This window comes from Tympanuchus pallidicinctus, unplaced genomic scaffold, assembly GCF_026119805.1.
Source record: "Tympanuchus pallidicinctus isolate F22 unplaced genomic scaffold, pur_lepc_1.0 scaffold37, whole genome shotgun sequence".
Taxonomy (NCBI): Eukaryota; Metazoa; Chordata; class Aves; order Galliformes; family Phasianidae; genus Tympanuchus; species Tympanuchus pallidicinctus.
In genome coordinates this window covers 384,678-411,384 of record NW_026294755.1, presented here as the reverse complement: position 1 = coordinate 411,384, position 26,707 = coordinate 384,678, and the positions used below count along the sequence as shown (strand labels likewise).

Genomic DNA, 26,707 nt, shown 5'->3' with positions numbered 1-26,707 from the left:
TCTGTAGCATAAAGAGGGAGGACAGCAGGGTTTGTCTTGCCAGATCTGGCAGACTCAGAAGCCACAAGCAAAGCTACTTCACTTGCAGCACCCACCCTGACACTTGCACGTGAAACATGAGCATTCCTGGCTGCGTGCTTGGTTGGCCTTTTGTTCAAATATATTTATGCACGCGTTATGGAAATAAGTTCACAGGGCTGCTGGATGCATTTGAAAGCAGCCCTCTGCCGTGGAGCAGCTGCCAGATCTCAGCAGTGCCAAGAAGGCTGCCCAGCCTGGGCTCATCCTGCAGGAGATGCACAGCAGTGTTCTGGTGAGCTGAGCACAGCAGAGCAGAGCTCTGTGTTGTTCTTAAACTCATCTGGGTTCCTCAGTGCCTTGGTGTAGGGAACCTGCTTTGGCAGGGGGTTGGACTCGATGATCTCTGGAAGTCTCTTCCAACCCCTACAATTCTGTGATTCTGTGTGCTTGTAAACGTATTGTCTGATTGCACACAGCAACTGCAAGGGTGCTCCAATATTTGAAAGGTCCTTCCAGTGTTAGAAAGTAGCATAAAAACAGGAGGGGAAACGACTGTTTACTGAGGGTGGATGGTGATAGGACAGGAGGGAATGGTTTTAAAATGAGACAGGGGAGGTTTAGGTTGGATATTAGAAGGAAGTTTTTCCCCCAGAGGGTGGTGAGGCACTGGCACAGGTTGCCCAAGGAGGCTGTGGATGCCCCATCCCTGCAGGCATTCAAGGCCAGGCTGGATGTGGCTCTGGGCAGCCTGGGCTGCTGGTTGGTGACCTGCACACAGCAGGGAGTTGGAACCAGATGATCATTGTGCTCCTTTTCAACCCAGCCCATTCTCTGATTCTATAATTCTATGAAATTGCAAGGCTTTTAAATCCAAGATGTGCTCCACACTTCTGCTGTTTTGTACCTTTTTCTTCCTATTTTTTTACTCTCCTCCATTGCAGTACGTTCAGATTTCACTTCCTCTGAGTGGGTGGGTGAGTGGTGTGGCTCAGTGTGGCACAGCTTCCTCACCCCCAGATGTTCCTGGGTTACATTCAGCTGGTGCTTCAGCTCAGCAGAAAGAGCCCAGCGATGTCTGAGCAGCACAGAGCCACATCCCACTGACCTCTGCTTGTCAGCAAGGGCTGACAGCCACAGCTCAATGGGTTCAACTCAGGAGGGGAGAAGTGTGGCCGTGTCCCCTCTGGTTAGGATCACTTCCCCACTATCCCTGAAGGTGTTGTCCTTTATTCACACAGGATTGTTGATGGCTTCAGTATACATGTGGTTCAGTGGTTTAATAACCACTGAAAGCCATCTTTGCTGGGTTTCTGGCTGCTGGCTGGCTGCTTGTGGATGCAGCACTTAAACAGATGAGCCTGAAAGGCAGCACAGCACTAATGGATTATCCCATACACAGAGCTGGGGAGCTGCTTTTTCATTGCGTTGCTCACTCTGCTAACTTCCTTCCCCACCCTTCCAGCCATAAGGCAGAGCATCACTACCATTGCTGTGGGCTATGGAAAGAAAGGAGCCCTCCCACCTCGTGTGGAGGTGGAAGGATTAGTTTCTCTGAGCCCTGTGACATTAATGAGCTTCAGAGGGCATTTGCTGGCAAACTCAGCTATCTAAAAATAATGAGCATTCCTCATAAAGTGGGTCACCCCATCCACACACACCGGTCATGTGCAGTGAATAAAACACAGCCGTGCTGATCTCTATTTATATGATGACAGCCAACGTTCTGAGTGGCAGGCGGCCTTTTGGCAGGTGGAAGCACATTGACTCGAAGCTGTTTTGTACGGGTCAAAAGGAGATCAGTCTTATTAGGGGCAGAAATATGGGTAGAATGCAGTGCTGAAGCGGTTGGTTGGGAGCAGGGGAGCATTGGGGGGGGTTGCTGTGGGTGCAGGGAAGTGGGGTTTGTCCTTCCAGGCTGGAGGAGGATGGAGGAGGATGGAGGAACCATCAGGAGGGAGCTGAGACAGGGCAAGCAGAGCGTGATGGCAAAGGAATGCTTCTGAAAGGGAGGATATTGCTTGTCACAAATAGTGCCAGAGAACTCCTTTGAACTGGCCTGTCCTATTAAGTAAAAATAACTTGTTTCCCCTGAGCCATCTCAGCCCTTTTCTCCTTTGATGCATACTGTCCTCCCAGCTCCATATTCCTGCTCCTGGCCTATGCCCCCAAGCTCTCCTCTTTTCCCCCCCAGCTTGCTCCCTTTGCTCCTTTGTGCTTTATGGGCGATGCACAATCTCTTCTGTTCCTCATTTTCCATGCTCTGTGCCCTTTCTGCTCTCTTCCTGCTGCTTTCCCATAGCTCTCCCTCCTGTTCCAACAGCATCTTCTGTTACTCTTGGAATAGCTGCGCTGCTTTTAACGTGTCATCCTTTTTCTTCAAATAGCTGTTCTTGTAGATCTGATCTACATGGGGAGATCTTTTTTTTATTTTTCTTCCTCACATGCAGTTCTTTCTCAGCTGAACCAAAATCCCCTTTGGGTTCAGCAAAGTTTAACACCCATGTTGCACAAAGCATCTGAAAGGGGGAGCGCAGCCCCAGGGAGCAGCGTGCAGGGCTGAGGGGCAGGGAGAGCTGCAGGAAGGGCAGAGCAGAAATCACTTCTGCTGGGCTGGGCTGGACAGCAAACACAGCATCCTGGAGAGGGTGAGCGAGAATGGAGCAAAGCAGGGCAGAGGAAAGGCAGTCTGGATTGAGATGGGTACAGGAGTTTGGGTAGAGGGAGACATGGGGAGTGGTGCGGTAGAAAGAAGAGCATGGCTGGTGTTGGGAAAAACAGGGACAGAAGGCTCTCTGGGTTTCATACCTGAAGAGCACATGGATAATTTACTTCTTAATTCTGCATGCACAATTAGGAAGATGAGTCAGTGTGACTCTCCTGAGGAAGGGAAGGTTCAGGTGCTCCCTGACCCCACATCAGGAGGGGTTGTGTTGTGTTGGTACCCACGAGTGTTGGCCATGGACCATGAGAGGCAGCGTCCGCCTTCCCCATGTCTGGTGTTTCTCAAGCCCTGTAGCACATCATTAATATTAAAAAAAGATGCCTAAAAGCTCATGATAAGTGTACTTCTTTGGTGTGCAGCCAACGCACTGGAGGCCAAATGATGTTAGGAAAGTCGTCCTTGCAAGTCTTTACTTGCTTTCTTTCTGCTGTTTCTAAGAGATCCCATTCAGAGCAGTAGAATCAGAAGATTTGTTTTTGAAAGAGATGGAGCTCCATCCTCAGAACCCACCTGTGGTGTGAAGCCACTGCACAGTGATGCCTCCTTCCCAGCTTGGAGAGTTTGGCACATTCGCCAGCGGTGGAGGAGCACGGACTGCCGGGTTGTGTTGGTTCTTATGATTAACATGTTATTTTCCCATCTTAATCCACTTATTTTGCACTAGGACTCCTTATAGACACCATACACTTGTGTCTGAGGCAGTAATTGGAGCAAGGAGCTTCACAGCTTCCACCTTGGTGAGCATCATTTGCCAAAGGCGATGGCTGAAGCGAAGGCACATTCACTGGGCATCCAGGCAGAGCGGTGTGTTTGGGAGAGCAGGCTGATCCCTGGGGATTTCCTTTGTTGTAACACTTTCCAGATAAGATGAAACGTTAAATTCAAGGTTTTTGTTTTGAAGGCTGGTTGGAGCCTTCTCAGCAGTTCAGCAAAGTTTTTTTACAGCAAAGAAATGAGATTTCCAGAAAACGAACTCACCTTTTTCAGTGGGTTCTTCATTTCCAGGCTAGGTGGGTTCCTGTTTTTAGTTCTTGGATGTGCTCGTGGCATCTCTGTGTGAGTGAGGCTGTTGTTACAGTCAGAATTACAGCCAGGGGATCATTCGTTTTAGGTTATCCTGAGGTCTCCTGCTTTGGTTTTTTGGGTAAAACCCAGTTCTTGTTCTTGAAGGTGAAGCAGGAAAAAATTCTGAAAGTTTTGGGAGTTTGTAGGATGAGAGAGCTGCTTGGCAGGCAGCTCTGTGATAGGCAGGGAGCCTGTTTCCCAGCACCACGCTCACTTTTGGCAGTCTCTTTTGGGTTTGAAATGGAGAAAATGTCATGGAGAATAAATACCATCAAGCTGACATTGTGCAGTTGCATTTCTGAGAGCATCGTGGTGCCTTTCCTTCAGGGCCCTTCTAATGTCCTCCCTGCTTGCTGGTGCATCTTCAGGTCCGCCCCTTAAGCACTGCATTGAGCTTGCAGGCAACCATCAGGATGCTGATAATTCCATCCCACGTATCAGGAGAGGATGTAATGGGTTCCCATGAGCTGTGCTGTAACTGTGGGTGTTTTCCAGAAGAAGGAAACGTGTCCCCACATTTAGCACTGACTGTGCCCTCCAAGGACAGTTCTGTCCCCTTTCCCATGACGTGGCTCCTGGATGAAGCTGATGAGCCTCTCATAGTGAAGTGGCCTTCATTTTTAGGTCTGCATACTGTGCTGGAGCTAAGAGCTCTGCATGTAGGAGTTTGGTTTCTGTTACCAGGAACATCAAGGTAACATTCTGTTACCAGGCATCACGGGAGGGCGGTTCAAGACCTTTATACTGCAGGAATCACAGTTTTAATCCCCAAATAAATGAGAAAGAAATCATTGTGTTTATTATGGCTTGATGTACTGAGTACAAAAATTCTGTTGTGAGCTTAGGCACACGTATGCAGGTGTGATGCTCAAAGGAGTAGCCCAGCAAATTGTGAAGACCTGGGAAAATGAGTTGATCTAGGAGAAGGAGAAGGGTTCTTCTATCTTTTCCCTATATTTTCTGATTGAAGGGCTGCATGGTGGCGGATGGGTGATGCACAGCACTGTGTTCTCATTGTTTGTGGGATCCTTTGCATGCAGCTCTGCCTCCAGCAGGAGCCATGCAGTGGCCTCACAGCACCCAGCACTGGGGAGCAACCAGCAAGAAGTAAGTGGAAGAAAGCAATCCAACCCCTTACCAGCTGTTAGGTGGAGCTGGGAGTGCTGTCAGTGCCTGCCTGGGGAGCAGCAGCAGCAGAATTTCATTGCTCCAGTCATTCTCAGGATCAGTGCCAGTTTGCACGCAGCGGTTCATGAGGATCCTTGTCATGGGCACTTAACGCTGGGGATCCTCAAAGAGCTCACGTGCCAGAACGCATCAGAATCACACAGTGCCATGTGGCAGAGCTCTGGCAGAGGTGCATTCGTCCTTCCTTCTCTTGCAGGTCGTCGCCTATCACTACTGCCAGGCAGACAACGCCTACACCTGCCTGGTGCCCGAGTTTGTGCACAACGTGGCCGCCCTGCTGTGCCGCTCACCACAATTCGTCGCCTATCGGGAGCAGCTGCTGCGTGAGCCCCACCTGCAGAGCATGCTGAGCCTCCGCTCCTGCGTGCAGGACCCCATGGCCTCCTTCCGCAGGGGGATCCTGGAGCCCCTGGAGAACCTGCATAAAGGTACGGAACGGCTCTCCATTGCTTTCTCTTTGCTCCCCGCCGCTGTTTTGTTTGTTTGGTTTTGAAATGCTTTCTTGCAGCTGTGCACTTAAACCCAGCAGTGGGTCAGGAGCTGCGGGTGGGAGGTGAGACGTGGAGTTGCTGAAATTGTCACCACACTTATCTGCAAGGTTGGCAGCCCCTTCTCTCCTGGGGTGCAACTCAGGCCAAAAACGAAATGGTGATGGTGGCATGTGTCTGACTTTGTGTTCTTGGTTTCTTCCCTGTCCCAAATCATAGAGTCACAGAATGGCCTGGGTTGAAAAGGAACACAGTGCTCATCTGGTTCCAACCCCCTGCTGTGTGCAGGTCACCAACCAGCAGCCCAGGCTGTCCAGAGCCACATCCAGCCTGGCCTTGAATGCCTGCAGGGATGGGGCATCCACAGCCTCCTTGGGCAACCTGTGCCAGTGCCTCACCACCCTCTGGGTCAAAACCTTCCACCTTATATCCAACCTAAACCTCCCCTGTCTCACTTTAAAACCATTCCCCCTTGTCCTATCGCTATCCATCCATGTGAATGTGGCCTCTCAGCTCTGAAGGTGAAAACACACAACAGTTTCCATGCACAGCCCCGCTCGTGACAGTGTATTTTGTTTCATATTTTGGGAGGGGAGTGTTTTTCCCTCTCTTTTTCTTTATTTAATGGACTCTGGAGAATTGGAAGCTTTCAGCAGAAGGGCTGATACTGTAGAAGCTTATAGACATCCTGTCTGGAGCTTCTAAAGAGGCTGCTAACAGATCAGATTCTGACTGATGATCTCTGAGCTTTCCCAAAGCAGCATTGATTTTGTCTCCTTTTCTTTCCTCCTCACACAAGATGTCACTAACTCATTGTGACAGTCACTGCACTGAAGATCTTTGCTCGTTGTCATGAAAACTCTCAGAGTGCTGCGGAGCTCAGGGCTCTGTAGTCCTGCAAAATGGTGTCTGTTGTCATCGGCCTCACAAATAGACCAGATTAGTTTCTATTCTGACCCTTTGTATCGCCACGTCTGAGCCAGTGTGACATAAGTGCAGCTTCTACTGGACTTGAAGCCCCGTTGTTCAGAGCAGCTTGGAGACGGCCCAAAGTGCAGAGCAGCAGCATGCACCCAACATGTGTGGTTCTCCTGGTCATGGGGACATGCAGAGCCAGCATGAGCACAGCACTTTGTTTTCCTGGCATGCACAAATGTCACTGTGGGAGGAGTGTGGCTGCTCCTTCCTCCCAGCACTCCTGCATCGGGGATCACTGCTGTGCAGGAAAACGAGCTGGGTATCTCATTGGGAGGTATTTCAGCTCTGGGTTGTAGGGCATTTTGGAGGTTGCTCGTTTCTTGGCCAAGCAGGTTGACCCCCCCCGATGGCCCCAAGGTCCTGGGGAGTGGAAACATGGAATCAGGATTCCCCACATCTTCCAGCACTGCTGGAGAGTGCTGGCTGGCTGATGGCTACCGAGAGCTGTGCAACAAAATGAGCAGCATCTGGAAATTGGTTTTAAGATCTATAACGTTTAAGGCTCTGTAAATACATCTGCAGGTCTTTTACAAGGTGCTGATGGAGCTTTAATGGTGCTGGGGCAAAATAGTTGCAGAACGGTTAATGATGGATATCACTGAGAAACTGATATTCATGTTTCTCCAGTATGTGTATGATTTTAATGACAAGGAATTTAAAGAATATATAGGAGAACAAAGTAGGGATTCTTCCCCTCTCGCTGCTTCCTCCCCTCTCCTTTGGGCTTTATGAGAAACATGAGATGTGGGTACAGAACTCAGGCTCCACTCGCTCCTTGATTTCAGAGTCATAAAGTGTGTTTTCAAGGTGCATCCAGTCAGCTTACTGGGGAGTCAGCTGAGAAAGGATCTCTGGTGACTTTAATGCAAAATATGTGTTTGTCATATGGATATGACAAACTAAATGCAACTTGGTAACGTCAGGCTGGGACAGAATGGGATTTCACTGATCTCCCTGGAGCACCGTGGGCAGCTCATGTTGGCAGTGAGCATTGATTCATTAAAGTACCTATTTTTTGTTGAAGTTGAGTATGCATGGACCTACCTGTGTGCTATTAGTGTGTCATAGGAGAGATGCTGTCACTGTGTCTTCTTTCTTTTTTACCCTTGAAGAATACTGTAGCCACCTGTTCGGCCTCCTAAGGAAACGCTTCCTTCTTTTTTTTTTTTTTGCTTCTCAGAGAGGAAGATCCCTGATGAAGATTTCATCATATTAATTGATGGTTTAAACGAGGCTGAATTTCACAAGCCAGATTACGGTGACACCATTGTATCATTCCTGAGCAAAATGATTGGGAAATTCCCCTCCTGGCTGAAGCTGGTTGTGACCGTCAGGACAAGTCTACAGGTACACCGAGTCCTGGTAGCTGCTGGGTTGTCAGGATGGGCTGTGATGAAGAATTGTTTAGTGTGTATCAGGTGTGCTGGTGGTAGGTAAATTGCAGCCCCTGTTGTCTTTCCTGTGAGCTTTTGTTTTGCACCACCATTTTGGAGATGCTGCCCTCAGTCTGTGCTGTCAGGCTCTGCTATGTTGTTTCTCCCCAGTTTGCAGTGACAGAGCCTATGACATGAAAACTCTGTTGGAAAAGCCTTTAATGAGTTTGGGTTTTGCTCTATAAGAACATAAATGAGTTTAGCAAATGAGAGATTCCCTGGCCATGGTATCCAGCTGGCCATCATTGCTTGGAAATGGTTGCCTTCTTGGTTGGGTGCGTGTTCCTACTGATAGCAGCAGTGGGATTTCTGTGTTCTGTCACCTCCACATCCTTCCCTCCAATGGCTGAGATGACAGCAGGAGGGATGGCACCCCGCTGTTGGGTTGGGCTGGGGGTAATGAGGGCAGCTCTCCGGGCCAATTTCCCAGTCCTTCTCGTGGATGCAGTGTTAGGAACCACGTCCTGCATTTTTATTTCAGTTATGTGTCACGCAGAAATTGTCTGATTATAGATGAGGTTGTGAGGTCCTGAGGGCATAAACCACCTTCTCGTTTGCTTTCTCTGATGGAAAAGGTCTTAAAGGAGTCTCAGAGGTGCTATTGTAATACAAATCAAGTTTACTTAATAAATAATAAGCATTCCCAGAATGAATATACTTCTTTCTTCTTTCTTTGCAGGAAATAATTAAGCTGTTGCCCTTCCACAGAATATTTTTGGATAGACTGGAAGAGAACGAAGCCATAGACCAGGACCTGCAGGCATACATCCTCCACCGGATACACAGCAGCTCAGAGATCCAGAACAACATCTCACTGAACGGCAAAATGGACAACACCACCTTTGGCAAACTCAGCTCTCACCTCAAGACCTTGAGCCAAGGGTCTTACCTTTACCTGAAACTCACTTTTGATCTCATAGAGAAAGGATATCTAGTACTAAAAAGCTCCAGCTACAAAGTTGTCCCAGTGTCTCTGTCAGAAGTTTACCTGTTGCAGTGCAATATGAAGTTCCCAACGCAGTCTTCCTTTGATCGGGTTATGCCTCTCTTGAATGTGGCAGTGGCATCTCTGCATCCTTTAACAGATGAGCATATTTTTCAGGCCATTAATGCAGGTAACATTGAGGGCACTTTGGAGTGGGATGACTTTCAGCAGAGGATGGAGAACCTTTCTATGTTTCTTATCAAACGTAGAGACATGACGCGAATGTTTGTTCATCCCTCTTTCCGAGAATGGCTTATTTGGAGAGAAGAAGGTGAAAAGACCAAGTTTCTTTGTGATCCTAGGTAAGCAGACACTCTGAGCAGTGGGTTGATGGATGTGTTCATCTGAAAGCGTTCTGTTCTGTTCTGAGAATCACTTCATTGCTTGAGGTCACACGTGGGATGAGATGGCTCTCGCTCGGCTTTCATCTGTCCGCACTGTGCGTGTCTGTATCTGTGCTGCCCTCCTTAAACCTTTGTGTTGGTTGTGGAAAGATGTGAGCACACAGCTGAGCCAGCAAACGTCAGAATCATCTCCAGGATGAGCTGAGACCTGGAAGGACCTCAGAGGGTCCACACACAGAGCTGCAGCTGTGGCATTGCTGGTGGGGGCTACATTGACATCGCCAGCTCTGACTGGAGGGGAAACCCTCCTCCATCCCCTCCCAACCACACAAAGTAAGGGATGGGGAGATGAAGGATGAACGGCGTGGATGCATCTTTTGAAGCTGGCTTCTTTTTGAAGTCTTGCTCCTTGTAGTCCTATTAAATGTCTTTCAGAGAGCAGAATAAGGAACAGAGTCAGGCTCTAACAATGTTGGACTGTAAGTGCATGTGTAATCTCTGTTCTGACAGCAGCAGAGTTCCTGGCTTAGCTCACGGAGAACAGAATTTAATCATGGTTAGATTTATATTCTCTAAGCCCAGTGATCACTATTAACAGCGTTATCTTTTGTTTTTACTGAAGAGTGGAAACAGACTCTGACTGTAATTCTGGTCGTTGATCCCCATAAGCTCTGCTCTCTTTTGCCTGCCCATCTCCAAAAATACGATTACAAAAATCAGGGAAACACTCAGATTCTCAGCCTTATCGGGGCATCTCTGGGCCCTGCAGCCAGGCTGACGAAACACAGCACTGTCTGCTGGAACCAAACAGCTCCTGGCTGATCAAAGCAGCCGTAGCTGCTGGTGATCTCAGAGTAATTTACTGCTTTAAATTTTGTGGCAAACAGGCTGCAGTAGAAAAATAGCACGTAGCTCCTCCCAATGGGAAACCGACGTGCTTGAATAGATTCTGCACAACAGTCCTATGGAGTGAACCCTTTGGAAAGCATCTTACAGCAGCAAGTGTCTTCATATCGATCACTGTTAGCTATTTGATATCCTTCCTCTTGAGTCATTAAGTGCTCGTTACTGGGCAATTCTTTTCGACCCTCCTTGCAATGTGTGTGTGTGTCTGTGATGCCTGTGGAGCTGAGAGCTGCTCCCGTTCCTGTGTATGGGCAGGCTGGGAGCAGTGCTTGCCACAGCAGGAGGAATTCAGGCAATTCAGTGCTGTCCTGTGTTGCCAGGATAAGGAAACTCACTTGCAGAATGCTCCCCTGGTGCTGAACATCCCTATATGTGGCATTCTGCACATGCCAGCTGGTCATGCAGCTGTGTAGTCTGGATTTGGTTTCTCCTGATACTTACAGAGGTGGCCAGGGGTTTCCTATTCTGTTCTCCCAGGTGACAGTGGTAAGATGAGAGGTGATGGCCTCCACCTCTCAGGTGGTAAATGCCTGGGGACTTGAGCATATGTGGCATCTGTAGGGCCCTGTGGGATTGCCAGCAGTCAGCAGACCAGGCGCCTCGCCAGGGGCAAGGAGGGAAGTTACGTGGCATTGTAATGGGCTGCCAGTGCCTTGAGTGCGAGTCCATATGTTCTGAAGGGCTAATAAATCTCTCTAATGTATAATGCACACTAATTGCATTACACTCTGATGGTAGATAATGAAGCAGGATACATTTTGGTGATTAATAGGGAAGACCCTTTGAGATTCTGCTGTTGTGCTTCTCAAAGCCCTCCTGCCCAGCTCTCAGGGAAGAGCTAATATTGAGACGTGGAGCTCAGGGCACAGTAAACCCTTAGGATCAATGAAGATAAGTAATGATTTTTCTTTTTATTTCTTTAAAAGAAGCACAGCTTGCCCCTGGCTGAGCTACCAGGAGCAGATTTGGCAGCAGCTTTGGTTTCCTTTCTGCTTGCATGGGGCTTAGTTCATCATCACCAGGGCAGGAGCACAGTGTTAGCACAGAGCTCACTGCCCTCTCTGTGCCGATGCAGTGAGGAATGGAGCTGCTAAAGCTGATGTTTTCTGGACAAGTTTTGAAGTGAAATGTGGTTTTGTGAGGCTGCTCTTAATAGATGTACCCTGGGTATGAGGACACCACAAAGGAATTGGGGATGATGGACTTTGGGGCACCGCCAGTGGGGAATCTTTCTCCTTGTGTTGAACAGAGTGTGTTCCCATCTTCTTGGAGGTATGGGGAGAGGGAAGAGGAAGAACACAATGTCCAGAAATCACCACATTCTCTAAGCTTCTGGCAAATGGCACATCTCCAGCCTCCAGGTTTTGTGTTGGCCTTTGGGACTGCTGCCCCTCTGTGCTGGGGCTCACTGTGAGTGATGGCTTGTTGGCATCAAAGGGAACTCAGTCACTGTGGATCTCCCATCAGGGACCCCCAGCATCCATGGCTGCTGGTAGCAGAGCAAAAAGCATTTGTCAGGGTTCAAGCAGCGTCACAGTAATGACTTCCCCCCCAGCTGGCAGCATTTACCAAGTAGAGTAGTTGACAAACAACATAAAGCATCGTAGGGGAAAGGCTCAATCCATTGTGACCAGAGCACGGAAAAGTGGTGATTATTGTGTGTTCACTCTGACATTTCTTAACCTAAATCTCGTAATGTTGTTCAGTGTTCTGCCTTCATCAGAATCTTCCATGCAATTATTTTGCTTGCTTTTGCAGCACTTAGAAAATGGAATGTTTCATCCCTGTGCTGCTGCTCATGGGACTGAGGGAGGTGGGGGGGGGGAGGGAAGTGGTTGGTGCTGATCAGGCAGTGAAAGAGCTGCAGTCAGATACAGACCCCCAAAGTGAAATTACTGTGTCCGGATTGAAGTACCAGCATCAAAGCTCCTTGTCAACACTTGCATTATAGTCAGAGGGGGGAACTAAGGGTGATTGATTCCATCGTGAGCTGAAAGGCTGCAGTGGGGCTGATGCAGAGAGCCATGGCAGTGGCTGCTCGTGGGGGTCTGCAAAGGGAGCGTGGGGTGAAGTCTCACTGGGAGCCTCCTCCAGCACTGACAGATAAAACTGGGTGAGCTGAACCCTGCCCTGTCCTTTCTTCTTTCCGTTATGCGGGTTTGGGGGTAGATTTCAGGTGTTCTTTCCCTCTGTGATGGCTGTGGAGGAGAGTGGTTCCTCCTGGAAACTCTGGGAGGAATATCCCACTGCAGCACATTTCTACACAGCACAGTGATGCAGATCCATCCTCACATCTCTGGATGTGGTGTTAGCCTGAAATCCCAGATGCCTAGGATTTGGTTTCCAGAAGAAGGATGAAGAAAGCCCCTGCAGCATTTGGTATCATTCTGACCCCAGGAGCTGCTGTGGCACTGTGGAGCTGTTTGTGTCTGAAACCAGACCCAGGAATGCTGCATGGGAACTCAGTGTTCTGCAGTAAACATTGGCTGTGCACCAAGAGTTGATCAGGTATTAGAAGATACCTCATAATCTCGGGATCTCAGTGAAGAAATGATGTGAGGTGAGGTGAGAGTGAGGGCAGCTCCTCACCCATTCCCTTCAGTTCCACATCGTGAACCAAACCTGCTCTGTCTGCAGCGCTCGGTGTGGGCTGGCTCAGCAGCAGCAGTGATAACCACGCTCAGTTGCCATGGTTTCGAGCAGAGCCCTCTTGTAACACAATGCAGTGGAGGTGTTTTGCATTTTCCTTTCTGTCAGGAGGCAAGCAGCAAGGGGAGACTTGGTCCTCCTCCAAGTTGCGTACTTACATCTTACCCAGCAGGTTGATGGAGAATGAATTAGAAGCAACGAGCATCTTTTTGCATTTGATGGAAAGCTTGATCTGACCAGCAGTCCCCACTGAATAGAAGATTGGTTTAGGAAGCGTGTAGGAAAAGAGTGCAGTGCAAATTTTATCTGTAAGAGTCCCATTGTACAACAAATGCTGAAATGGGAGGTGTGGGGATCACCATTCTATGGCAGGGTCAGGTTGGAGGTGACCTTAAATGTCGTCTGGTTCCACCCCCTGCCATGGGCTGCGTTGCCAAGCAGTAAGGCAGGCTCCATCCATTGCACGTCAGTTGCTTAAAGTTTGTCCACAGATAGCTTCTAAGTGTCACAGAGTAATAGGATTGTAGAATGGAGTGGGTCGGAAGGGACCTTTAAGATCATCTGGTTCCAACCCCCCACTAGACCAGGTTGTTCACAGCCCCATCCAGCTTGGCTTTCCAAATGCTTTGCTCCAATTTCCCCAGATTCCAAATACTTTTCCATTTTGGATCTGAAAAACTGAGAGAGGATAATTTCTAATGAAACAGCAAATCTCTACTCAGCTTTGACATTACAATGCCTGGTTAGCTGGGTTTTTTTTCCCCCTCTTATGTTCTGAGTTCTGGAAATCTCTTAGAATGTGCTGAGATTTATTTATCATAAGTTGAAATGACGGAGCGTTGATCAGACCTTGGGGTAAGTCTCACATGGGATGCTTTTTGCTCCATGAAACAGATCTCATTTGAACTCGAGGTGATGCAAAAGAATGTGGTTTTGTATTGATTTGAATCCCTTACATCGTTGGGCAGTTGGTGGTTTTGCCATGTCCAGCTGTGTGCCTGCTGTCCTGATGCTCAGATCCTGTGCTGAGTCGGTGCAGTGAATTAGCAGATCACCACGGGGTTTGGTGGTTGGTGATCATTCCTACAGCTCTCATTTTGGCATGGTGGAAGCAGTGGTTTACCCATGGCTTGGGATTTGGATCCCTCTGTACTCATTGCACGAGAAGAGCAGTGCAATGTTTCTTGCTGGTTTCATTTCCCCACTAAGAGGAACCCAGCTAAACGCCATATTTTTGGATCACAAGATGAATCAATCCATCCTGGTGCCCTCCTGGTCATCGAATGGGCAAACACAGTCTCTTCTCCAAGCAGTGAGGACCCAATCCCTGCAATACCTGGAACACAACTTCTCACCTTCCTCTACCACCTCCAGAATAAAGTTGTCTGATTCCCTGACTTGTACCTGGTACATTCTGAAATGTGAAAGGAATGGGCAATAACTCCACACAGTGGATGCTGGAGACTTCACATGAGCATCCTCATGGCTGAGGTTTCCAGGTGCTAGCTCTGATCTTGTGGAGAAGAACAGAGCTGAGAAAGGAGTGGTCAAAGCTGTTGGGGATAAGTCAGGCTCAAGGATTGTCCCCACACTTGGATGGAGCTGCAGCTGGAAAAGGGAGACGTTGCAAATCGTGGCTGATGAGATGAGATGAGATGAGATGAGATGAGATGAGATGAGATGAGATGAGATGAGATGAGATGAGATGAGATGAGATGAGATGAGATGAGATGAAGAGCAGATGTGGTTGCTCCCACCACAAAGGACATCAGCCGAACTACTGGCTCATTAGATGTGCAACCTAAGTGTTCAGATGGAGAAGCTTTCTGGAATATGTTTTGTCTTCGGTTGCTGTCCTCATAAAATCTTTTGGGTTTTTGGTTTTTTTTTTCTTTCTGGATGGCCAACTTCTGCATGCTGTCCCCCTTCTACATCTAAAGAAAGAAGAAACATCCACGGTGTAATCCATTCGGTGACACTGAGCCACCAAAGAAAGAGAAGTGGAATTAATTGGAGGCAATAGGAGTGCTTACTGAAGAACGAAACGTTGCTTACTTTGCTCTTGTTATTGCCTTCCTCCAATCCTCACTGAGCAGAACCTTCCAGCCCCGTTGTTGTTCCGCATCACTCCCAGGCAAATGGAAGCAAAGCACTTCCAAGTCACATCCCCCGCTCCGCTGCAATCCTACATGTGAGAAATTACAGCAGGTGAAATGAGGACAGAAAGTGTGTCACTGCTTCTGTGCCGAGCGCTGCGTGCGCGCGGTCACCGCAGAGCTCACGGAGAGCTTTGCCCATTCAGCCCACCCAACGTGGTCATTAAGTTACGCCAGCAGTTTTTTTCACTCTGCTCTCAGACATCCCTTATTTACTCTGAATACAAAGTAATCTGCTCCTGGCAGCCGGCAGGATTTGGGAAAAGCTTTATGAGCTGAGCGGAGACGGCAGAATTCCATCTTTGCTCTCTGGATCTGTGGTTTTAAACCTCGTTAAATTGGGCTCTGCAAGTGTTCCGAAATGCTTTTCTCTCTCTTTTATTCCTTGCTGCTCTGTATTTTTTAAAAGGTTGCTTTGTTACCATGAATCAAAGGGTGCCACCCGTTTTTCCTCCTCACTGCCCTCCAGCAGTGCCCAGCACCCTGTGCCATTCTCCCATGTAATGCAGTGGAGAGGCTCTCTAGGATCGGCTCCTGATGAGGATTCAGGTACGTTATCCTGGATGCTATCCTGCAGATGAGCCCTCTGACCACCATGTCACACCGTCTGGCCACGTGCTCCCCATACAGTGGATGCAGCATGGTCTGTACCCAGCGACGTTGGAGGCTCCATTCCCCATCCCCACCCTTCCCATGTGTGCAGTGCTGTGGCTGTGTAGGTGGGACTGGTTTCCCCAGTGTTCAGTCCCAACCCCGCAATGAGGAGACATCCATGAGCCCTCCAGCACTGCAGTGCTGCTTCATTCATCACAGCTTCACCCCAGGATAGCTGAGCGATTCCATTTCTGCTCTTGCCAGCGCTCATGGGTCTGTGCAGTTCTTCAGCTCTCCTTAATGCAGTGCACAGCTCTGCTGCTTGCAGTGCTTTGTGACCCACGAGATGCTGCGGATGGCAGTGAGGCAGCAAGCAATGAGCTGATACCTTGGTGCAGGCATTTTGTGCAGTGCTTTGCCTCTGCTAAACCTGAAGGCTGCCATAGAGCAGTTTTGCTGTATGCAGAAGAGGTTGAAGTGTTGAGTTGGAGTCAGGTGTCTGAGGGAGCAGCATCAGTGATGGAGATGTGTTGGGGTTGGGATGCTCGTGATGCTCATTGCTGTCCTTGTGAAAATTGGTGCTGAGATGTCCACCAGTGGCCCCTTTCAGCCTGGAAATGCCACATGAAGCACCCAGAACAGGGTGTGTGAAGACTTTAGGCTCTTGTTGTATAACAGATAGCCAACAGTGGCTGTGGTGTGGGTAGATCTGTGAATAAGACAACTGTTGAGTGAAGGAAGCAACCTGAAGCTGTGGTGGTGAAATTCACACTTCCCCTGAGCCCTGATGGGAGGCCCTGAACTGGAACTGGGCACTGCTGCCATGCCTCTGGGTACCTGTGGGCAGGTGATGCTTTCTGACCGGGTCCTGCACAGTTTGTCTCTGCTGTGACACCCTCAGTAATGGGAAGGTTCTACCTGGGCTGTGAGCTCTGCCCCATGAGTTTGGCAAATTAAAGCAGTGTTTAATTCTGTAGGAAATAGCACGTCATGTTTAGGAACGTTCGCTGTTCAGAACTGTTGCTTTTTTAACTCTGTGTGATGATAATTCCTTCCAAGTGAACTGGCAATCAGAGGGAAGCTATGCTGTAGGAATCAATACATCAGTGCTGGGTGTTTTTGGGGGCAGCAGAAGCTCCATCAGTGTCAGTTTTTCTCTGCGCTGAAGTTGTGGCACTGCCAGAGTGGACATCTCTGGGAAGAGCAGATTCCCTGGGCACAGTGCCTGGGTTTGGGATGGCTTTGTGGGGTGAGCTGCAAGAAGGAAACGTGGGGGTACATCTGGAGTTTGGCTTTGGCAAGGGCCAGAAGTGGAAGTGGGTTCTCACTGAGCTTTGGGGTCTCTCCATCTCTCTGTGCCCATCCCTGAGCACAGCCTTTGCCAGCCAGACTCTGGCTGTGTCACACATGATCTGCAGCAGCAAACAAAGGCTCCCAGAGCTGAGCTGGCAGCGCTATTAATTTTTCACAAGAAGAAATCTCACATTAAAAATAGAAAATCTGTGATGGCAAACTCTGCAGTGGCGAAATTCAAAGCAGATCGTGTCACTGAGCTCCTTGATGTAGAAATCATTACTGCCATCCGCTGTTTTGTTAGGGGAAAAAAAAAGAAAAAAAAAAGGAAAAAAAAAGAAGAGCTGTGCTGTTGGAGTCTGCTTTAGTGTGCAATTAGTGCTGACAGGGCAAGTGACTGCAAGTATTTATCAGCGAGCCTGGAGCCGAGGTCTGGGAAACATTGCAGAGGTAATGCATTGCTCATGAATGCTGTGCTTGGTTCTGGAAGAGTTTGTAGATGCCTTATTCCTAACAGCTGTGCGTGTGATCAGGTTTGGGTAAATGCCCTCCAGCTGCAATAGAGCTGTGCCAGAGCAGAGCAGGGAGGCCAGGCTGGCGTGTCAGCATGGAGCTGCTCATCATCATGGCAGAACTTTCTGGATCTTCACAGAATCACAAAAGCATTAAAGTCAGAAGAGACCTCCAAGATCATCACATCCAACCGTTGACCCGTTCCCACCATTCCCATTCAAAGGATCATGAAGGTTGGAAAAGACATTCAAGATCATCAAGACCAACCCCAACCCATCACCGTACACCCACTAAACCACAACCTCAGCCTCTTCAGTCCACGATCTTCAGCCCCTTCTTAGCATTGCTGCAGTCCTGGCTCTGCTCACATCCTTCCCAAGCGTTTCTGAAGAGTTCTCAGTCAGCCTCGTTCCAACAAGTGCTGCTATTTCCTCTTTTGCAATGGGCAGAGTGGAGCAAAAAGCCCGTGCCATTTTCCACCACTCCCTGCAGCAGGGAGATGAGTTGATGCCTCTGCACAGATGTGCACCAGCAACCTTTGTTGTAAAGTTGGCTGCTGTCTGGAGCAGAAGCAGAGCAGCGTGAGGCTGATGAGCTGCAGACATACGGGGTGTATTGGGGTGATGGTAAGCTTTAATAATCTGGCTGAATGGGGTTGGGTGCAATCTGGCAGTTGCCGCATTCCCCATCTCTCAGTGCTCAAGCTGTGATGCGCAGTTGTTTGTTTTTGTCTGTGCTGTTCATCTCTCCATGGGCTTTCATAGAGGTCCATCAGTGCAGCAAGCAAAGGCCATTTGTCTGTCTCCTTCCAAAGGGCACGAATTGGGGTGTGGGGGGATCCCCTCCTGTTCTAAAACAGGGGAACAAAGGGGGGAGGGAAACACAATGAACCCCGAGTGGCTCAGTGTCCTACAGCCACATCCCAGCCCTTCTGCTGTACCAGCTTTCCTTTTCTCCCTTCTGATGCTGCTGTGCAGCGAGCTTTGACAGCACAGCCATGTGCAGGCAGCACCTCGGCTTGGTGTTCTCTCTGGGCAGAGACATGCAGATAAATCCCTGCCCTGGTGCAGACGTCTGCTTGCTGCTATGCTTGCTGTCTTTTGACCAGGCTGAGCACTTTGTATTTTACCAAACAGTGATGAGCTAATAACATTCCCTGTCCTTAAAAGCCCTTCTGAAGCCGCAGCTTATATCATGTTTGGTTTTGTTTGGCTTGAGGGGGTTTGGTTGCTTTTATATGGAGTCACATTCTTATTTAGTTCCAGGAATTAAGTGAGTTAAAAAGGACTCTCTTGAGGGTACCCAGGGGCTTATGGAAGAATCTGAACTTCTTCTCTGCCCTCAATGTCAAGGTTAGGAGTCGCTTTGCTTATTATGGTCTGCATATTTGGTCACAGCAGCATTATTTCTCTTTTTTTGATCAGATAGCACTTGGGAGACCTTGGAAAAGCCTCAGTTGCTCCCAGTGCTTTGCAGGCACTGGCAGTGTCTGCAGTAGGGAAATGCATCTCCATCTTGCAAAGGCCTGGGTTGCTTTCTTTAGCAAATGCAGTCTGTGGAAAGGTTCACAGAGAGGGTATTTGTTGGCCAACCCAAGAACCCCACAGCTCCTGGAGCACCAAGCACAGAGCACAATGCCTTACAGGACCTCCAGCAGTTCCATCCTCACCTGTGCGTGCCATTCTCACCCCAAAATGTTTGGCAGCTCGTCACTTTTTTGCACTGTGTTTCTGTGTCCACGCAGAGAATCAGTCCCTCAAGTGTCTGAGAAGGCACTGCCATCTTCCAGTGCCCTGAGCTGGATGTTCGGGCATGGAAAAAGGTCAGCAAAGGCAACTGAGCCAAGGCAGCCGGTGTTCCTGTTATTGTGCTTAGTATTAAAGGAGCTCTGTGCATTTCTTAGCCTGTTTTTTCGGGTTGTCAGCCTGGCAGGTCCTGCACCTGTGGCTTCTTTGCTGCTGCAGAAGTGGAGATTGCATTTGGAAGAAGTTTTAGTGAGTGCAGAGCTGCATCAGTCTGCAGAGGAGAGGTCACACAGCAGGGAATGCAGCTGTCATTTAAAGGCCATTTTTCAAAGCACGATGTTGTGAATGTGTCATTTTCTAATGGCTTCCTTTGGTAGTGTGCTCTCCAAATTAGGGTCGTACTCCATAGAATGACTTTAAAAGCAGCACCGTGGCTCTTGTGACATCGTTCCTTCGACGCTGCTTAATTTATATCTGCTCATAGACAGCATATCACTGCATTAATTGTCTCATTGCATCTTCTAATGAGCTGGGCTCAATTATAAGTGGTCACCAATAATCTAAAAAAAAAATAGAAAGGATTTGGTGGTTTACAGCTCTGTCTCCCAAAGGCTTTCCTCTCTGAAGCCCTTTTGTTGGTACAAGACTTTAAATACTGACGTGCTCCTTCTTCTCTTTCCAGGAGTGGCCACACACTGCTTGCCTTCTGGTTTTCCCGTCAGGAAGGAAAACTAAACCGACAGCAAACGATCGAGCTGGGACATCACATTCTCAAAGCACATATTTTTAAGGTAAGGAAAACGAAGTTTTGCTCCGACCTCATCCCAGTTGTGTGCAGTCCACCGGCACCAGCAGCCTTTGGTCTGTTCTTGTTTTAGGGTTTCTGTAAGAGATGTGGTTTATTGGATGTATAGAATTGGCAGCAGCATGTAAGAAATTCTTGAAAGTAAACTAAAACACGGGTTTATCAGTGAGGGAAAGGTATTGTGTGTCTCTGTGGGCCAGAGATGGGCACAGGATGGTGCACAGTGCTGGTATTGAGGCCGGGAATGGATGGTGTTCCTTCTTGAGCACAAGCATCCTCAAACAAACAGTTTAGGAAACACAAGAATGGATGTTTGAGTGTCAGAATGATCAGCAGTCTAACAGGAGCACAGGTCTCACGAGGAGCTGCTGAGGGAGCTGGGATTGTTCAGTCTGCAGAAGAGGAGCCTCCAGGGAGAGCTTGCCACCTGTAACAACCTGAAGGGAGGCTGTGAGCTGGGGGTTGGCCTCTTCTTTTGTGTAACAGACAATAGGAGGAGGGGGAATGGCCTCAAATTGTGCCAGGGGAAACTGAGGTTGGGCATTAGGAAATGCTGTTTCTCCAAAAGAGTCAGGAGCTGGGATGGGCTTCTGGGAGGTGGGGGAGTCACCGACTCTGGAGTTGTTTAGGGAAGGTTCAGATGTTGTGTTGAGGATTGTGGTTTGGTGAGAACTGTTGGTGATAGGCAGACATTTGGACTGGATGATCTTGTAGGTCTTTTTCAGCCTTGGTGGTTCTTTGATTTTATGTGGAAACCCAATTGGGAAAAGCATGGCATGGACAGGAAGGGCAAGAACAGAAACTCTCAGTCATGATACAACAGGACCCAAACTTCAGGCGAACAGATATTTTAGAAACCAAGCAAGGAGATGCTGCAAACAGGTTGCCCAAGGAGGCTGTGGATGCCCCATCCCTGCAGGCATTCAAGGCCAGGCTGGATGTGGCTCTGGGCAGCATGGTCTGATGGTTGGTGACCCTGCACATAGCAGGGGGTTGGAACTGGATGAGCATTGTGCTCCTTTGCAACCCAGGCCATTCTGTGATTCTGTGACTTGCCCAGATGTCCTTGTCTTTGTTTCAGTGATGCCAATAGCGTTGGGTGTCTTTAGTCCCTAAAGATTCAATGTCATCTTCTGTGTATTGCATTCGTACCTGAGCATGCACGTTTAACCTGCTAAATACCAGCTGGGATTTCTGTGGCATGATGCTGTGATTACCTTCTGATGGCTGTTCAGAAAACATGTGCTCACTCCCTCTGTCCTGATGATGCCTCAAAAAGCTTATTTGTGGGTTTGACAATTTTATAACTATTTTTGAATTATTCTAACCATTTGTTGTAAAATTGTTTTCCCTTTCCCCAATTGCTCTAGAATGGGTTTGCTGAAATTTAATATTGACCTCTGATGTGGTGTATCACAAAAGCAATGCTTAATCGTTGCTAGAATTCCTCATTGTTTTCTCTGCCCTGAGCTGAAGCAGCTCTTTCTCTCTCTTTGATTTCCTGAATTTTGAAGAAAAGAAGCTTGTTATGGAGGTCTGTAACCCAGCCCAGCACGGGTGCAGGTGGGGATCCTGCTCTGAGCATCCTCCCTGGGATGGAATAGACTCCACTGTCTGCTGATGGCACTCATCCTACAGCCCCACACTGCAGAGGGATACAGAGTGCTTCCAAAATAGCAATAAATAGAATAAATGACCTCACAGCAGTGAGGAAGCAGAAATCAGGGCTTGTGTATCATAGCAGAGCTAGAAATGGCTGTAGAATTTCCATGGAAACAGCAGAGTTAATGGTAAATCAGTAGCAGAACAGCACCATGTGTGGGGGGTACACACAGCACTGCTGGACGCTGCTGTCTGTGTGTCAGGGCTGCAGACACATCCGTCTGTGCTGGGTCTGTCTGCTGGCACGTTGGTTACTAAGCATTGTCCCCTCGGTAGGAGGAGGGATGCCTGCTTGAGTGCTCACACATGCCAACGGGAAGGGCTGGAGGCAGTCTGGTGTTAGGTATGGAAATGTGAAGGCTTCCTTAATTTATCCTGTTGTGAGCACGCATTGTCATCTAGTTTAAGCGTGTGAATAATAAGGAAACTCTGTGAATCAGTTCTGCCAAAATAAGACGTGCTTTATACAGAAAGAAGAATAGAAGCGTGCCTCAGCACAGCATCTTCTGGGGGAGGTGAGCGGGTTTGGGCTGCCTGCAGCTTCACCCTGCCTTGCATAGACCTTGCAGGTGGCTGCAGCAACTTTGCAGGTTGTTTCCTACAAGCAGATTGATTCACCCTAAAGAGCAGATGTTGTGCATCGACATCTTGTGTCTTCAAACTGCACCATGTCCTTATGCCTGGGAAGATCAGTGTGGTGTGGTTTAGGGTACCTGGAAGCAGCCTCCCATGCAGAGCTTGGGGATTACAGTTGAATTGGTGTGAGTGTGGTTACTGAATTAATCCTGGTCTGCCAGGCTGGGCTTGTGTTGTGTGAAGGAGAGGGCTTGGGTCTATGCTGTCTTTTATTTTTCACAGGGGCTGAGTAAAAAAGTTGGGGTGTCTTCCTCCATCCTGCAAGGGCTTTGGATCTCCTACAGCACAGAGGGTCTTTCCATGGCTTTGGCATCGCTGAGAAACCTCTACACCCCAAACATCAAGGTACTGCGGGGGGGTGAAGAGCTGGAGGGGCTCCAGAGCTGCCATGGGCATCTTCCATCACCCCACAGCACCAGGAGGAGGATCTTCCTGGCTCTGATGGATCTCCTTAGAAACACACAAAGGGCTCTGATTTCAATTCCTGTATTGCCCTGACAGTAAACTCATTTCCATCCTTAGCACTCAGCTAACAGGCGCTTTCCTTCTCTGCAGGTCAGTCGGTTGCTGATTCTGGGAGGTGCCAACGTGAATTACAGGACCGAAGTTCTGAACAACGCCCCAATTCTGTGCGTGCAGTCCCACCTGGGGTACACAGAGATGGTGGCTTTGCTCCTGGAGTTCGGTGCCAATGTAGATGCTGCTTCTGAGAGCGGCCTGACCCCCCTTGGCTACGCTGCTGCTGCTGGGTTCCTGAGCATCGTTGTGCTGCTGTGCAAGAAACGGGCCAAGGTACGGTGACTCCCTTCTGCTCAGCTCTTGTGAGGCCTCATCTGCAGCACTGCATCCAGGCCTGGAGCCCCCAGCACAGCAAGGATGTGGAGCTCTTGGAGCGGGTCCAGAGGAGGGCACTGAGATGATCAGAGGGCTGGAGCAGCTCTGCTGTGAGGAAAGGTTGGGGAACTGGGCTTGTTCAGCTTGGAGAAGAGAAAGCTCCAGGGAGATCTCATTGTGGCCTTCCAGTGCTTGAAGGGAGAGTATAAACAGGAGGGGAACTTCTGTTTATGAGGGTGGATGGTGATAGGACAAGGGGAATGGTTTTAAAGTGAGACAGGAGAGGTTTAGGTTGGATATGAGGAGGAAGTTTTTGACCCAGAGGGTGGTGAGGCACTGGAACAGGTTGCCCAAGGAGGCTGTGGATGCCCCATCCCTGCAGGCATCCAAGGCCAGGCTGGATGTGGCTCTGGGCAGCCTGGGCTGCTGGTTGGTGACCTGCACATAGCAGGGGGTTGGAACCAGATGAGCACTGTGTTCCTTTTCAACCCAGGCCATTCTGTGATTCTATGACTCACTTCCTCCAACAGCTGGCATGCAGTGTTCCACACTCAGAGCATGAGCTGCAGGCAGGACATGTCCTGCTTGCTAAAGAACATTCCCTATCAGGTGAACACAGTGTGCTGCTGCAGAGGGTTTGCTGCTTAAAACGTATAGCCTGTCCAAATGTCACATCAGCACCAAAGGCAGGCAGCTCCAGGCAGTTCTGATGGGTGTTCTGGAATGCAGGTCTGGTGCAGGAGCTGCCTAATTGTGCTGCACTACCTGTGCCTGCTGAGGTCTGTTCTGGAGAAGTCCTTGAACCTGACAATGCAAAAATGGCAGCACTGCTTCTGCAGCACGGAGTGTTCTTTAAATACCTCATTGAGACACATCTTCCAAAAACTTCTATCAGACTTGTCCTAGAAAAATACCCCTTTTTTTAGCTCTCTGGTGAGCGTTTGGAGTTTTAATTGGATGTAATGAGTCACGTTTGATTACTTGGTTAGAGAAGAAAGTTGTGCTGCTATTTGAAGAGGAGCCTCCTGGAAACAATTAGTGGTTTCCCTGTATGGCTAGCTTCAGTTCAAAATGCAGAACATGGGTTTGTGAAGCTGCAGTATGAATGCCAGGGCAACTGAGGGACTTCTCAGACCTTGCCCTGTTGTCTGTTATAATGTGGGGACAGGAGGAAGTGACATTATTTAATGTCACTTCTGTTGGGATATTTTAAGAGTTGAGTGAACCACTTGTTGGGGGATCTGCTCCTGCTCTGAGAAAAAGGAGTTTTGGGGATAAGCTCGGGCAAGACTTCTGCACTGAGTTTTCCTTGAGTATCCCTAAGCCAAGAAATGTCAGCTGATGTATTCTGGTGAACTGTGCCTCATCCTGAGCAGCTGAGCAGAGGAGCTCTTGCAGAGCTGCCAAATGAAATCTGTTTCCTATTGACTTCTGCTTGCATCGAGTTCACATCAGGGTGTCAGGCTGCAGCTGAGGCACTTCTGTCTCTCCTGAATGAATCCTGAGATGGTATCTGGGAAACAAGCTGCTTTCCTTTGTGGATTTGGGAAAGGAGACGACAGCATGTGTATGATTGCAAGAAAACACCATTGCTGTATTTCAGGACACAAAGAGAAAATAGTTTTGCAGCCTTTAAGTCTGACGAAGACCACAGTGAAATGGCAGCTTATCCAAAGCAAACACTTGTGGCCAAGAGGATGCCTCAGCCCGGGGCAGTGCCTTAGTGAAGAGCTGCTGTCTGCTCATGGAGGGGACAGTTCCCAGAAGAATGCACATTTTGCACACGTGGCATGATTCCGAAAGCGGGGCTGGAAACTGAGAAGGAAGATGCTTCACCCGAGGTTTGGCTTCACTGCATTTTTGTCACCTTCTCTTCTCCAGGTGGATCACTTGGACAAGAACGGTCAGTGCGCGCTGGTGCACGCCGCCCTCCGAGGACACCTGGAAGTGGTGAAGTTCCTGATCCAGTGCGACTGGAGCATGGCTGGGCAGCAGCAGGGGGTGTTCAAAAAGAGCCACGCCATCCAGCAGGCCCTGATCGCCGCAGCCAGCATGGGCTACACGGAGGTAAGGCTCTCAGCCCATCGCTCTGCATGGGACACCAAAGGATAACCGTGATTTCTAGCCAAAATATCAAGCAAGGGGGGCTGGGAGGTGGAGCCGTCATTGACTTGACCTTAGATTTTGCTTTTGTTCAGTATAATCCATAAAAACGTAGATAACGTGCTCAGATCAGAGGAGCTAATTAAAGAAAGCTGGGTAATTGCTATTAGCTTAAAGTGGCTGTGAGTTGAACCAATTAGAAGCAGATGTGACTTCAAAACTGTACAGATCTGCACGCTGACATCATTTGTAACAGGGCACAGGACTTCGCAAATGAGAGTTTTCTCCCAAACCATAGCAGTCACCTTAATAACTTACAAAAGCAATTTCATGTTTGTTACACCCTAAATGCACGTGGCTGCTTACAGAATATACTGCAGTTCCTGCTGGGAGGTGCTTGCAGGCACAGCTGATGATAAACTTGCAGAGTTTTCCAGCTTCGGTGATGGAACAAGTGTTGTGCATGTCTATAATTGATCCTGATCACTGCTGGAGCCACACCAGAATCCTTGCTGGGATCTCTGGGAGAGTATTTACTTGAGCTGAGGGTTCCAGGCAGAAATTCAGTGCCTTCTCCTCAGTGTATTCAGAGCAGCTCTTGTTAAAATGTCAGCAGTTTATCTATAATGCATCGAGGTTTGTGAGCTGACATGTCATTTTGTTTTAGATTGTCTCCTACCTGCTCGACCTTCCAGAAAAAGATGAAGAGGAGGTGGAGCGAGCACAGATCAACAGCTTTGACAGTCTCTGGGGAGAGACAGGTGATTTCTGCAGATCTCTAGCTTCTCCTGCATGCTTGTGTTTGTGTTTATGGGTTCCTGGTACACACCTGATCCCTGCTTTGTTCTGACAGAAAGGATCCCTTCCTCTGATTTCATTTGAGGTTACAGACGCCAAGGTGCTTAAGTAGACAGTTGGGCTTTGGGAAATCCTGAGCTTCTGCAGCTCCTGATGCTGGCTTGAAGCGTGGGGCACAAAGCAGCTCTGACTGCCAGCCCACTGGTTTCTGAAACATCCCATGTTAAGTCAGGTGGATGCACACTGCTGCTGCTCGTTCTCTCTTGATACTTTACATATTTACACAAAGCATCTCCGTTCTGCTCCCCCCCTTCCCTGTAACACACAGCACTGATTGCTAAGCTATCCATTATTTAACACCTGCTAGTTAAAAATAAGTCCTTTGTGCAGTGCTTTTCCTGGTGCTCACAGTCTAACACAGAAGCCCTCCTTTCCTCACTGCCCCCAAAACAAAACCAGCCATCCCCCCTTTCCTCCTCACACACACACAAGTCACTCTGTCATCTCCATTTCTTGAGCTATTCAAACCTGGCCTTGTTGGCTTTTGTCTCCAGTGACCTCTTAAATATTACCTGCTGTCTCCTGCACTCAGCTCACCAATCCACTTGCATCAGTGCTCCTGTCGAGCTGATGCACTGCGGTGCCATCCCTGTCTGGGTGAGAGAGCTCTGCCTTCAACTCCATCAGCTTTGTTTAACAGTGACATGCTCCGGGCTGCAGGCACTGCTGTGCTGGGCTCAGGTTGGCTGCAATTCAAGCAGGGAAGGGCTGGGTTATGGTCTGAGCTGA

At 48.8% G+C, this 26,707-nt stretch overlaps 1 protein-coding gene across 12 annotated transcripts in view; it reads left to right on the top strand.

The window, feature by feature from the left end:
* TANC2 (tetratricopeptide repeat, ankyrin repeat and coiled-coil containing 2) overlaps window positions 1-26,707 on the top strand; it is a 176,478-nt gene that overhangs the window by 127,649 nt on the left and 22,122 nt on the right. For all 12 annotated transcript variants that reach the window (XM_052699455.1, XM_052699457.1, XM_052699462.1 and 9 more), the window contains 8 exons: window positions 5,193-5,424; window positions 7,643-7,809; window positions 8,575-9,182; window positions 19,763-19,871; window positions 22,406-22,528; window positions 22,739-22,975; window positions 24,899-25,084; window positions 25,788-25,881. In XM_052699455.1, the coding sequence (XP_052555415.1) occupies window positions 5,193-5,424; window positions 7,643-7,809; window positions 8,575-9,182; window positions 19,763-19,871; window positions 22,406-22,528; window positions 22,739-22,975; window positions 24,899-25,084; window positions 25,788-25,881 (1,756 nt within the window). The remainder of the gene's footprint in view (window positions 1-5,192; window positions 5,425-7,642; window positions 7,810-8,574; window positions 9,183-19,762; window positions 19,872-22,405; window positions 22,529-22,738; window positions 22,976-24,898; window positions 25,085-25,787; window positions 25,882-26,707) is intronic.